At 58.3% G+C, this 12,929-nt stretch overlaps 4 protein-coding genes across 6 annotated transcripts in view; 3 read left to right on the top strand and 1 right to left on the bottom strand.

The window, feature by feature from the left end:
* The window catches only part of PLPPR1 (phospholipid phosphatase related 1), a 152,971-nt gene that overhangs the window by 68,646 nt on the left and 71,396 nt on the right, over window positions 1-12,929 (bottom strand). The window lies entirely within an intron of this gene.
* Window positions 557-2,754, top strand: LOC139789711 (BAG family molecular chaperone regulator 3-like). The gene is made up of 2 exons (XM_071730716.1): window positions 557-826; window positions 1,238-2,754. The coding sequence occupies exon 2, from the start codon at window positions 1,268-1,270 to the stop codon at window positions 2,555-2,557; it is 1,290 nt and encodes a 429-aa protein (XP_071586817.1). The 5' UTR covers window positions 557-826; window positions 1,238-1,267; the 3' UTR covers window positions 2,558-2,754.
* Window positions 5,274-7,471, top strand: LOC139789718 (BAG family molecular chaperone regulator 3-like). The gene is made up of 2 exons (XM_071730723.1): window positions 5,274-5,543; window positions 5,955-7,471. Exon 2 carries the CDS (start codon window positions 5,985-5,987, stop codon window positions 7,272-7,274), a length of 1,290 nt encoding a protein of 429 aa, XP_071586824.1. The 5' UTR covers window positions 5,274-5,543; window positions 5,955-5,984; the 3' UTR covers window positions 7,275-7,471.
* LOC139789664 (serine/arginine repetitive matrix protein 1-like) lies at window positions 9,992-12,459 on the top strand. Its single transcript, XM_071730651.1, has 2 exons — window positions 9,992-10,260; window positions 10,672-12,459. Exon 2 carries the CDS (start codon window positions 10,702-10,704, stop codon window positions 12,214-12,216), a length of 1,515 nt encoding a protein of 504 aa, XP_071586752.1. The 5' UTR covers window positions 9,992-10,260; window positions 10,672-10,701; the 3' UTR covers window positions 12,217-12,459.

Here is a 12,929-nt window from a genome sequence, read left to right as displayed (position 1 = left end):
ACCCAAGTTTTCACAGAATCACAGAATTGTCACAGCTGGAGAAGATGGCTAAGACCATTGTATCCAACAGTCAGTGTCTCCCCTCTAATAAAAGATATATAGCAATATCTGTGTCACCCACTGGAGCATGTCCTCTCATCCGTGCCTCATCTACACGGACTTTAAATACCCCCAGGGATGGTGATTCTACCACCTCCCTAGGTAGCCCGTTCCAACACCCAACTACTCGCTCAGCACATTCTTCCCAATCTCCCGTCTACACCTCCCTAGGGCAACATCAGGCCTTTTCCTCTAGTCCTGTCGTTATTTACTTGGGAGAAGAGGGAGGCTGTGGAGTCCCTTTCTCTGGAGACTTTCAAACACGCATGGATGCACGCCTGTGTGGCTGCCCTTAGGTGATGCTGCTTTGGCGGAGGAAGTGGGGGGGTGGGGGGGGAGGGCTCCAGGGGTCCTTAGCAACCCCCTAACATTCTATGATTCTATGAACACCCCCCTCACGCTACAACCTCCTTTCAGGTAGCTGTAGAGTGTGGTCGCCGAGGGCTGCACTGTGACAACATCGAGCAACTGTCTGTGACCTCATGACCCTGCCTGCTTATATTGGGGCACCAGCAGAGCCCGGCTCAGTCTGCCTCGTGCCGGGACTCCCACTGAGCGTCGCCGCGCGGTCTGGAGCCTCGAGCGAGGCTTCTCCTGGTGCTGGGTGGTGCTTTGGGGGCTGCCATTGGCAGCTCTGAGTGCCTGTCCCGGAGCCAATCACTGTGTCTTCTTGGCCCTGCCTGGTTTAGCCAGCCGGGCACTGCGGGGTGTGCTTGCAGCAGCAGAGGTGAGCTGTGTGGGGAAACGTCCTCCTGGGGCAGCTGCGGGGCCTGGGGAGCTGGGAGAGTGTCTGTCTTGAGGGGCCTGTGTAGCAGGAGACGAACTTTGCAGCGATGATAGGCTCTGAATGAGGACAGGATCAGTAGAGAACTGGTCTCGACCAGCACGGCTGCTGACCTGCTTCAGAATGAGCCATTTGCCGGTCTCAGGCCCCACCTTTTATTGGCCCTTGATCTTTGAGCATGCGCACTTGGGCCTGCCCTAACTGGGCACAGGTGAGGCTGAGCACCGACTGAGCTCATTACTCGGCAGGTCCTGCCACCTGCTGCCTACAGGCCTGGGCTACCCTTCCTGCCATCCTTCTTTCCTTCCTTCCTTCCCTGGGACAGTCAGTGACCGTGGCCTCTCCCTTCTGCAGCACACGACACTCGTTACTGCGGCGTCAGCCATGGGGAACATCTTCGCTTCTTCAGTGTCCCCACGCGCAGTGCAGGGCGCAGAGAGCGGGGCCACCAACACCAACAGGAGCTGTCCCATCTGCCGGGACACATACGAAGACGCTGGCGCTGCCCACCTCTTACCATGCCTGCACCAAGCTTGCTTTGGCTGCGCAGTGCGCCATGTCCTGCGGGACGCTGCCTGCCCCCTGTGCAGTTCACAGACAATGTCCCTCTTGCTCTCCGTGCGGGCAGACGACGATTTCATCATGCTCGACGTCGCAGATGAAGACCAGGGGGGAGAGCAGGGGGCTGCGGGGCAGGGGCCCAGGCCTCTGGTGGACGGCTTCCTTCCTGAGGTCTGGGCAGACTTCTTCAGGAGCCACCCAAATCACATCCGGCCCCTGCTGCTGTGCCTGCGACAGGACCTCATGGAGATCTTTGAGGGAGAGTGGCAGAAGGTGATGGCGTGGGAGCACACGCTTGCCATCTACCTGCGCACCTACGGGCTCCACGTGAAGGTGCTGACTCAGAAGCTGCAGCCCAGCCTGCAGGAGCACGCGCAGCCATTCGTCTTGCGGATCATCACCGCCGCCGTGCTTCTGTGCGGCACAGACATCCGCCAGCACCTGGGCCTGGAGGGTGCCTACACTGCCGGGCCGCAGGACGACCGCGATGCAGCCAGCCCCAGCGCCCCTCACCCGGCCTCCTCCAGCACCTCTGCACGCTCCCAGCTCAACGTGCTGACACCTCTCCCTCCTGGATGGGGCAGGGACTGCTTGCCCAGGGGGACTCCCTGGCCCACCTCCAAGAGGAGGGCTTCCAGCCCCATGGGGACTCCCAGCACCACCCCGGAGAGCAGGGCCTCCAGCCCCATGCAGACTCACAGGGTCACCCTGGACACTAGCGCTTCCAGCCCCGTGGGGAGTCCTCAGCCCGCCAAAAAGGGGACAGCTTCAAGACCCTTGGGCACTCCCAGGCCCACCAGAGTCAGGATGGCTTCCAGACTCCTGGGGACTCCAAGGCCCACCAGAAAGAGGAGGGCTTCCAGACGCCTGAGGACTCCCCAGCCCTCCCCAGACAGGACGGCTTCCAGCCCCATGGAGATTCCCAGGCCCACCAGAAAGAGGAGGGCTTCCAGACCCCTGGGGACCCCATGGCCCTGCAAGCATCCACACCTTGCAGCAAGCCCCAGCCCGAGCCCCTGCCCCAGATCTAGCCCCAGCCCTAGCCCCTGCCCCAGCCCGAGCCCCTGCTCCAGCCCCAGCCCTAGCCCCTGCCCCAGCACCTCCCAGGGGTAACTGCCACCACCCCCCTGGCTCCTCTCCAGCTCCTCTGCAGATCTCGGGTGGTAGTGCCGACAGTCCCTCTCCTGGACGCGGCAGGGACCTCTTGCCTCGGGGACCCCGGCACCCCACAGTGCGCAAGGCCGGAGCCCCCCCTGGGCTGTCAACAGCTCTGCAAGAGGCTGCGCTGTCACTGCCACCAGCAGGGAGGAACCACCAATTTCTTCCAGCAAAGCCAAATAAATTCCTCCTCTCCTCTCCTCTCCACACACTGTCTCTGCATGATGCTTTCTGCCCCTTTTCCTCATGCCTTTCCCTCTCCACCGCGCCCCACCACATGTGGCACCAGCCTGCCGTGGAGAACCACGCAGTGCAGGAGACACCGAGGGCAGAGCGAGCACAGGGGAAGTGGATTTTGCTCCTGGAGGTCCAATCGGAGCCCAACTGGGCATCACCCCTGGCCTCTGCTGGACGTCAAGAAAAGGAGGGGTCTGTGCACACACGCTCTCCCTCTGCAGACCACGCTGTCCTGTCATCAGTTAGACATGATGCTCTTAGCTGATCTGGCACAGCAGGCAGCCATCTTTTCCCTGCCGTTAACACCTCACCACCCCATCTCGATGTCTGCTGACCCCTGCGCTTGTTAACAGAGAGAAATCAGTGTCTCCTGAGGGCAATTCAGAGCAAGAGGCTATGCTCTGAGTTACCTGTTGGAGGGCTGTGGCCCTCTGATAGCAACACAGGAAGCCTTGGAGACACACTCTAGCGTGCTCAAGTTGGCCTCTGTGTGTCTGCAGCAATGCACCCACAGCAGCACCGATACTTTCATTTCTCTTGGGGCAATTTCCATTTAACTCCTTGACAGCAGATGGGGAGCCCTAGGCCAGGGTCCCCCTGACAGTCCACAACAGCTCTGGAGCACTCAAGTCAGTCCTACTAAGGCAGGCAGGAGAAGACCCCCTGTCCTGATGAATGATGTTCTTCTTCAGTGAGAAAACCCCATGCAGGAACACCAGCAGCAGCACAGGGAGGGGCGGGGAGGGAGGAGGGGTGATGACAAGCACACAGCCCCCAACCCAGGCAGCACCCCAGCCAGACAGGCCACAGGAGGGTTCTAAAACCTCCCCTGGTGCAACTTCACAGAGTCACAGTATAGTCATGGTTGGAAAAGACCTCTGAAATCACTGAGTCCAACCACGCATACACTCAATAATCAAAAAGAGAAAACAAAAAACAAACAAACCAAGAGAGACAGACAAACAAAAAAAAATGTACCAAACCAAAACAGTAACAACAAAAAAGCCCCAGAGAGGCACACAACAGTCCCCCTATAATCTCTGCCACTAGAGCATTCCCTGAAGTGCCACATCTACACCATTCTTAAATACCTTCAGGCATGGTGACCTAGCCTCCTCCCTGAGCAGCCTGTTCCAAAAATCACTTCAGGTGCTTAAGAGTTAGAGATGTCCTCAATGCCAGGGAATGCTTTTCCCATCTACCTGGGCCAAGCTCACTGCTCAGGAGCTCTGGAAAGCAACCATTCCCAGTGTCCGCTACACCTGCTGCTGCAGCACACTCCCACCTTCCCAAGATTTCAGTGGAAAAGGAAATACTCAGCATTACAATGACTCTTTTGACTGTTCTTCCTGTTTCTCTTGTGGAAGAACACCAGCTGCCTCATTATTTTCGCCGAAGAGTGGTTATTGCATCCAAGCCCCCACACACTGGTGGCTCTGGAGATGATTGGTCACAAGCAGTTATCTCCTTTTCCCCATTCAAATTTGAGAGATGCTTTCATCCTCGTCAGAAGCCCCGAGTTGACCCTCTTGCCATGAAAACCACCCCAGCCTTACACATTCCAGTTGAACATTCATTTATTTGGATTATGATTTTGGTCAGTCTTCCAGTGTTAGTGTAAGTAAAAGATCCACTCCAAGAAAAAAAGACAAAAAAACCACCCCAAAAACCAACCAAACAAAAACCCAACAAAACAAAACAGTGATTTGTACAGAGCAAAATAGTAAGCCAACTTAAAAAAAATACGCTACCCCTAACAAAGATGTGGCCCCTAACTCCCTTGTGTGAACGGCCACTCCTCTAACCTCACTGCTAGTTAATTCACAGCACTTGTGCTGGCCAAGCTCCTTCCTTACACTTAGAGGAGAGGTTTGCCTCACCCAAGTTTTCACAGAATCACAGAATTGTCACAGCTGGAGAAGATGGCTAAGACCATTGTATCCAACAGTCAGTGTCTCCCCTCTAATAAAAGATATATAGCAATATCTGTGTCACCCACTGGAGCATGTCCTCTCATCCGTGCCTCATCTACACGGACTTTAAATACCCCCAGGGATGGTGATTCTACCACCTCCCTAGGTAGCCCGTTCCAACACCCAACTACTCGCTCAGCACATTCTTCCCAATCTCCCGTCTACACCTCCCTAGGGCAACATCAGGCCTTTTCCTCTAGTCCTGTCGTTATTTACTTGGGAGAAGAGGGAGGCTGTGGAGTCCCTTTCTCTGGAGACTTTCAAACACGCATGGATGCACGCCTGTGTGGCTGCCCTTAGGTGATGCTGCTTTGGCGGAGGAAGTGGGGGGGTGGGGGGGGAGGGCTCCAGGGGTCCTTAGCAACCCCCTAACATTCTATGATTCTATGAACACCCCCCTCACGCTACAACCTCCTTTCAGGTAGCTGTAGAGTGTGGTCGCCGAGGGCTGCACTGTGACAACATCGAGCAACTGTCTGTGACCTCATGACCCTGCCTGCTTATATTGGGGCACCAGCAGAGCCCGGCTCAGTCTGCCTCGTGCCGGGACTCCCACTGAGCGTCGCCGCGCGGTCTGGAGCCTCGAGCGAGGCTTCTCCTGGTGCTGGGTGGTGCTTTGGGGGCTGCCATTGGCAGCTCTGAGTGCCTGTCCCGGAGCCAATCACTGTGTCTTCTTGGCCCTGCCTGGTTTAGCCAGCCGGGCACTGCGGGGTGTGCTTGCAGCAGCAGAGGTGAGCTGTGTGGGGAAACGTCCTCCTGGGGCAGCTGCGGGGCCTGGGGAGCTGGGAGAGTGTCTGTCTTGAGGGGCCTGTGTAGCAGGAGACGAACTTTGCAGCGATGATAGGCTCTGAATGAGGACAGGATCAGTAGAGAACTGGTCTCGACCAGCACGGCTGCTGACCTGCTTCAGAATGAGCCATTTGCCGGTCTCAGGCCCCACCTTTTATTGGCCCTTGATCTTTGAGCATGCGCACTTGGGCCTGCCCTAACTGGGCACAGGTGAGGCTGAGCACCGACTGAGCTCATTACTCGGCAGGTCCTGCCACCTGCTGCCTACAGGCCTGGGCTACCCTTCCTGCCATCCTTCTTTCCTTCCTTCCTTCCCTGGGACAGTCAGTGACCGTGGCCTCTCCCTTCTGCAGCACACGACACTCGTTACTGCGGCGTCAGCCATGGGGAACATCTTCGCTTCTTCAGTGTCCCCACGCGCAGTGCAGGGCGCAGAGAGCGGGGCCACCAACACCAACAGGAGCTGTCCCATCTGCCGGGACACATACGAAGACGCTGGCGCTGCCCACCTCTTACCATGCCTGCACCAAGCTTGCTTTGGCTGCGCAGTGCGCCATGTCCTGCGGGACGCTGCCTGCCCCCTGTGCAGTTCACAGACAATGTCCCTCTTGCTCTCCGTGCGGGCAGACGACGATTTCATCATGCTCGACGTCGCAGATGAAGACCAGGGGGGAGAGCAGGGGGCTGCGGGGCAGGGGCCCAGGCCTCTGGTGGACGGCTTCCTTCCTGAGGTCTGGGCAGACTTCTTCAGGAGCCACCCAAATCACATCCGGCCCCTGCTGCTGTGCCTGCGACAGGACCTCATGGAGATCTTTGAGGGAGAGTGGCAGAAGGTGATGGCGTGGGAGCACACGCTTGCCATCTACCTGCGCACCTACGGGCTCCACGTGAAGGTGCTGACTCAGAAGCTGCAGCCCAGCCTGCAGGAGCACGCGCAGCCATTCGTCTTGCGGATCATCACCGCCGCCGTGCTTCTGTGCGGCACAGACATCCGCCAGCACCTGGGCCTGGAGGGTGCCTACACTGCCGGGCCGCAGGACGACCGCGATGCAGCCAGCCCCAGCGCCCCTCACCCGGCCTCCTCCAGCACCTCTGCACGCTCCCAGCTCAACGTGCTGACACCTCTCCCTCCTGGATGGGGCAGGGACTGCTTGCCCAGGGGGACTCCCTGGCCCACCTCCAAGAGGAGGGCTTCCAGCCCCATGGGGACTCCCAGCACCACCCCGGAGAGCAGGGCCTCCAGCCCCATGCAGACTCACAGGGTCACCCTGGACACTAGCGCTTCCAGCCCCGTGGGGAGTCCTCAGCCCGCCAAAAAGGGGACAGCTTCAAGACCCTTGGGCACTCCCAGGCCCACCAGAGTCAGGATGGCTTCCAGACTCCTGGGGACTCCAAGGCCCACCAGAAAGAGGAGGGCTTCCAGACGCCTGAGGACTCCCCAGCCCTCCCCAGACAGGACGGCTTCCAGCCCCATGGAGATTCCCAGGCCCACCAGAAAGAGGAGGGCTTCCAGACCCCTGGGGACCCCATGGCCCTGCAAGCATCCACACCTTGCAGCAAGCCCCAGCCCGAGCCCCTGCCCCAGATCTAGCCCCAGCCCTAGCCCCTGCCCCAGCCCGAGCCCCTGCTCCAGCCCCAGCCCTAGCCCCTGCCCCAGCACCTCCCAGGGGTAACTGCCACCACCCCCCTGGCTCCTCTCCAGCTCCTCTGCAGATCTCGGGTGGTAGTGCCGACAGTCCCTCTCCTGGACGCGGCAGGGACCTCTTGCCTCGGGGACCCCGGCACCCCACAGTGCGCAAGGCCGGAGCCCCCCCTGGGCTGTCAACAGCTCTGCAAGAGGCTGCGCTGTCACTGCCACCAGCAGGGAGGAACCACCAATTTCTTCCAGCAAAGCCAAATAAATTCCTCCTCTCCTCTCCTCTCCACACACTGTCTCTGCATGATGCTTTCTGCCCCTTTTCCTCATGCCTTTCCCTCTCCACCGCGCCCCACCACATGTGGCACCAGCCTGCCGTGGAGAACCACGCAGTGCAGGAGACACCGAGGGCAGAGCGAGCACAGGGGAAGTGGATTTTGCTCCTGGAGGTCCAATCGGAGCCCAACTGGGCATCACCCCTGGCCTCTGCTGGACGTCAAGAAAAGGAGGGGTCTGTGCACACACGCTCTCCCTCTGCAGACCACGCTGTCCTGTCATCAGTTAGACATGATGCTCTTAGCTGATCTGGCACAGCAGGCAGCCATCTTTTCCCTGCCGTTAACACCTCACCACCCCATCTCGATGTCTGCTGACCCCTGCGCTTGTTAACAGAGAGAAATCAGTGTCTCCTGAGGGCAATTCAGAGCAAGAGGCTATGCTCTGAGTTACCTGTTGGAGGGCTGTGGCCCTCTGATAGCAACACAGGAAGCCTTGGAGACACACTCTAGCGTGCTCAAGTTGGCCTCTGTGTGTCTGCAGCAATGCACCCACAGCAGCACCGATACTTTCATTTCTCTTGGGGCAATTTCCATTTAACTCCTTGACAGCAGATGGGGAGCCCTAGGCCAGGGTCCCCCTGACAGTCCACAACAGCTCTGGAGCACTCAAGTCAGTCCTACTAAGGCAGGCAGGAGAAGACCCCCTGTCCTGATGAATGATGTTCTTCTTCAGTGAGAAAACCCCATGCAGGAACACCAGCAGCAGCACAGGGAGGGGCGGGGAGGGAGGAGGGGTGATGACAAGCACACAGCCCCCAACCCAGGCAGCACCCCAGCCAGACAGGCCACAGGAGGGTTCTAAAACCTCCCCTGGTGCAACTTCACAGAGTCACAGTATAGTCATGGTTGGAAAAGACCTCTGAAATCACTGAGTCCAACCACGCATACACTCAATAATCAAAAAGAGAAAACAAAAAACAAACAAACCAAGAGAGACAGACAAACAAAAAAAAATGTACCAAACCAAAACAGTAACAACAAAAAAGCCCCAGAGAGGCACACAACAGTCCCCCTATAATCTCTGCCACTAGAGCATTCCCTGAAGTGCCACATCTACACCATTCTTAAATACCTTCAGGCATGGTGACCTAGCCTCCTCCCTGAGCAGCCTGTTCCAAAAATCACTTCAGGTGCTTAAGAGTTAGAGATGTCCTCAATGCCAGGGAATGCTTTTCCCATCTACCTGGGCCAAGCTCACTGCTCAGGAGCTCTGGAAAGCAACCATTCCCAGTGTCCGCTACACCTGCTGCTGCAGCACACTCCCACCTTCCCAAGATTTCAGTGGAAAAGGAAATACTCAGCATTACAATGACTCTTTTGACTGTTCTTCCTGTTTCTCTTGTGGAAGAACACCAGCTGCCTCATTATTTTCGCCGAAGAGTGGTTATTGCATCCAAGCCCCCACACACTGGTGGCTCTGGAGATGATTGGTCACAAGCAGTTATCTCCTTTTCCCCATTCAAATTTGAGAGATGCTTTCATCCTCGTCAGAAGCCCCGAGTTGACCCTCTTGCCATGAAAACCACCCCAGCCTTACACATTCCAGTTGAACATTCATTTATTTGGATTATGATTTTGGTCAGTCTTCCAGTGTTAGTGTAAGTAAAAGATCCACTCCAAGAAAAAAAGACAAAAAAACCACCCCAAAAACCAACCAAACAAAAACCCAACAAAACAAAACAGTGATTTGTACAGAGCAAAATAGTAAGCCAACTTAAAAAAAATACGCTACCCCTAACAAAGATGTGGCCCCTAACTCCCTTGTGTGAACGGCCACTCCTCTAACCTCACTGCTAGTTAATTCACAGCACTTGTGCTGGCCAAGCTCCTTCCTTACACTTAGAGGAGAGGTTTGCCTCACCCAAGTTTTCACAGAATCACAGAATTGTCACAGCTGGAGAAGATGGCTAAGACCATTGTATCCAACAGTCAGTGTCTCCCCTCTAATAAAAGATATATAGCAATATCTGTGTCACCCACTGGAGCATGTCCTCTCATCCGTGCCTCATCTACACGGACTTTAAATACCCCCAGGGATGGTGATTCTACCACCTCCCTAGGTAGCCCGTTCCAACACCCAACTACTCGCTCAGCACATTCTTCCCAATCTCCCGTCTACACCTCCCTAGGGCAACATCAGGCCTTTTCCTCTAGTCCTGTCGTTATTTACTTGGGAGAAGAGGGAGGCTGTGGAGTCCCTTTCTCTGGAGACTTTCAAACACGCATGGATGCACGCCTGTGTGGCTGCCCTTAGGTGATGCTGCTTTGGCGGAGGAAGTGGGGGGGTGGGGGGGGAGGGCTCCAGGGGTCCTTAGCAACCCCCTAACATTCTATGATTCTATGAACACCCCCCTCACGCTACAACCTCCTTTCAGGTAGCTGTAGAGTGTGGTCGCCGAGGGCTGCACTGTGACAACATCGAGCAACTGTCTGTGACCTCATGACCCTGCCTGCTTATATTGGGGCACCAGCAGAGCCCGGCTCAGTCTGCCTCGTGCCGGGACTCCCACTGAGCGTCGCCGCGCGGTCTGGAGCCTCGAGCGAGGCTTCTCCTGGTGCTGGGTGGTGCTTTGGGGGCTGCCATTGGCAGCTCTGAGTGCCTGTCCCGGAGCCAATCACTGTGTCTTCTTGGCCCTGCCTGGTTTAGCCAGCCGGGCACTGCGGGGTGTGCTTGCAGCAGCAGAGGTGAGCTGTGTGGGGAAACGTCCTCCTGGGGCAGCTGCGGGGCCTGGGGAGCTGGGAGAGTGTCTGTCTTGAGGGGCCTGTGTAGCAGGAGACGAACTTTGCAGCGATGATAGGCTCTGAATGAGGACAGGATCAGTAGAGAACTGGTCTCGACCAGCACGGCTGCTGACCTGCTTCAGAATGAGCCATTTGCCGGTCTCAGGCCCCACCTTTTATTGGCCCTTGATCTTTGAGCATGCGCACTTGGGCCTGCCCTAACTGGGCACAGGTGAGGCTGAGCACCGACTGAGCTCATTACTCGGCAGGTCCTGCCACCTGCTGCCTACAGGCCTGGGCTACCCTTCCTGCCATCCTTCTTTCCTTCCTTCCTTCCCTGGGACAGTCAGTGACCGTGGCCTCTCCCTTCTGCAGCACACGACACTCGTTACTGCGGCGTCAGCCATGGGGAACATCTTCGCTTCTTCAGTGTCCCCACGCGCAGTGCAGGGCGCAGAGAGCGGGGCCACCAACACCAACAGGAGCTGTCCCATCTGCCGGGACACATACGAAGACGCTGGCGCTGCCCACCTCTTACCATGCCTGCACCAAGCTTGCTTTGGCTGCGCAGTGCGCCATGTCCTGCGGGACGCTGCCTGCCCCCTGTGCAGTTCACAGACAATGTCCCTCTTGCTCTCCGTGCGGGCAGACGACGATTTCATCATGCTCGACGTCGCAGATGAAGACCAGGGGGGAGAGCAGGGGGCTGCGGGGCAGGGGCCCAGGCCTCTGGTGGACGGCTTCCTTCCTGAGGTCTGGGCAGACTTCTTCAGGAGCCACCCAAATCACATCCGGCCCCTGCTGCTGTGCCTGCGACAGGACCTCATGGAGATCTTTGAGGGAGAGTGGCAGAAGGTGATGGCGTGGGAGCACACGCTTGCCATCTACCTGCGCACCTACGGGCTCCACGTGAAGGTGCTGACTCAGAAGCTGCAGCCCAGCCTGCAGGAGCACGCGCAGCCATTCGTCTTGCGGATCATCACCGCCGCCGTGCTTCTGTGCGGCACAGACATCCGCCAGCACCTGGGCCTGGAGGGTGCCTACACTGCCGGGCCGCAGGACGACCGCGATGCAGCCAGCCCCAGCGCCCCTCACCCGGCCTCCTCCAGCACCTCTGCACGCTCCCAGCTCAACGTGCTGACACCTCTCCCTCCTGGATGGGGCAGGGACTGCTTGCCCAGGGGGACTCCCTGGCCCACCTCCAAGAGGAGGGCTTCCAGCCCCATGGGGACTCCCAGCACCACCCCGGAGAGCAGGGCCTCCAGCCCCATGCAGACTCACAGGGTCACCCTGGACACTAGCGCTTCCAGCCCCGTGGGGAGTCCTCAGCCCGCCAAAAAGGGGACAGCTTCAAGACCCTTGGGCACTCCCAGGCCCACCAGAGTCAGGATGGCTTCCAGACTCCTGGGGACTCCCTGGTCCACCTCCAAGAGGAGGGCTTCCAGCCCCATGGGGACTCCCAGAACCACCCCGGAGAGCAGAGCTTCCAGCCCCAAGCGGACTCCTAGGGTCACCCTGGACACGAGCGCTTCCAGCCCCGTGGGGAGTCCCCAGCCCGCCAAAAAGGGGACAGCTTCAAGACCCTTGGGCACTCCCAGGCCCACCAGAGTCAGGATGGCTTCCAGACTCCTGGGGACTCCAAGGCCCACCAGAAAGAGGAGGGCTTCCAGACGCCTGAGGACTCCCCAGCCCTCCCCAGACAGGACGGCTTCCAGCCCCATGGAGATTCCCAGGCCCACCAGAAAGAGGAGGGCTTCCAGACCCCTGGGGACCCCATGGCCCTGCAAGCATCCACACCTTGCAGCAAGCCCCAGCCCGAGCCCCTGCCCCAGATCTAGCCCCAGCCCTAGCCCCTGCCCCAGCCCGAGCCCCTGCTCCAGCCCCAGCCCTAGCCCCTGCCCCAGCACCTCCCAGGGGTAACTGCCACCACCCCCCTGGCTCCTCTCCAGCTCCTCTGCAGATCTCGGGTGGTAGTGCCGACAGTCCCTCTCCTGGACGCGGCAGGGACCTCTTGCCTCGGGGACCCCGGCACCCCACAGTGCGCAAGGCCGGAGCCCCCCCTGGGCTGTCAACAGCTCTGCAAGAGGCTGCGCTGTCACTGCCACCAGCAGGGAGGAACCACCGATTTCTTCCAGCAAAGCCAAATAAATTCCTCCTCTCCTCTCCTCTCCACACACTGTCTCTGCATGATGCTTTCTGCCCCTTTTCCTCATGCCTTTCCCTCTCCACCGCGCCCCACCACATGTGGCACCAGCCTGCCGTGGAGAACCACGCAGTGCAGGAGACACCGAGGGCAGAGCGAGCACAGGGGAAGTGGATTTTGCTCCTGGAGGTCCAATCGGAGCCCAACTGGGCATCACCCCTGGCCTCTGCTGGACGTCAAGAAAAGGAGGGGTCTGTGCACACACGCTCTCCCTCTGCAGACCACGCTGTCCTGTCATCAGTTAGACATGATGCTCTTAGCTGATCTGGCACAGCAGGCAGCCATCTTTTCCCTGCCGTTAACACCTCACCACCCCATCTCGATGTCTGCTGACCCCTGCGCTTGTTAACAGAGAGAAATCAGTGTCTCCTGAGGGCAATTCAGAGCAAGAGGCTATGCTCTGAGTTACCTGTTGGAGGGCTGTGGCCCT

This window comes from Heliangelus exortis, chromosome Z (assembly GCF_036169615.1).
Source record: "Heliangelus exortis chromosome Z, bHelExo1.hap1, whole genome shotgun sequence".
NCBI lineage: Eukaryota > Metazoa > Chordata > Aves > Apodiformes > Trochilidae > Heliangelus > Heliangelus exortis.
The sequence above is the reverse complement of the archived record's forward strand: the minus strand, read 5'-3'. Positions and strand labels throughout refer to the sequence as shown.

What these genes read in the sequence shown, in the direction of transcription:
- LOC139789711 (XM_071730716.1), top strand. Translation starts at nt 1,268, where the DNA reads ATGGGGAACATCTTCGCTTCTTCAGTGTCCCCACGCGCAGTGCAGGGC.
- LOC139789664 (XM_071730651.1), top strand. Translation starts at nt 10,702, where the DNA reads ATGGGGAACATCTTCGCTTCTTCAGTGTCCCCACGCGCAGTGCAGGGC.
- LOC139789718 (XM_071730723.1), top strand. Translation starts at nt 5,985, where the DNA reads ATGGGGAACATCTTCGCTTCTTCAGTGTCCCCACGCGCAGTGCAGGGC.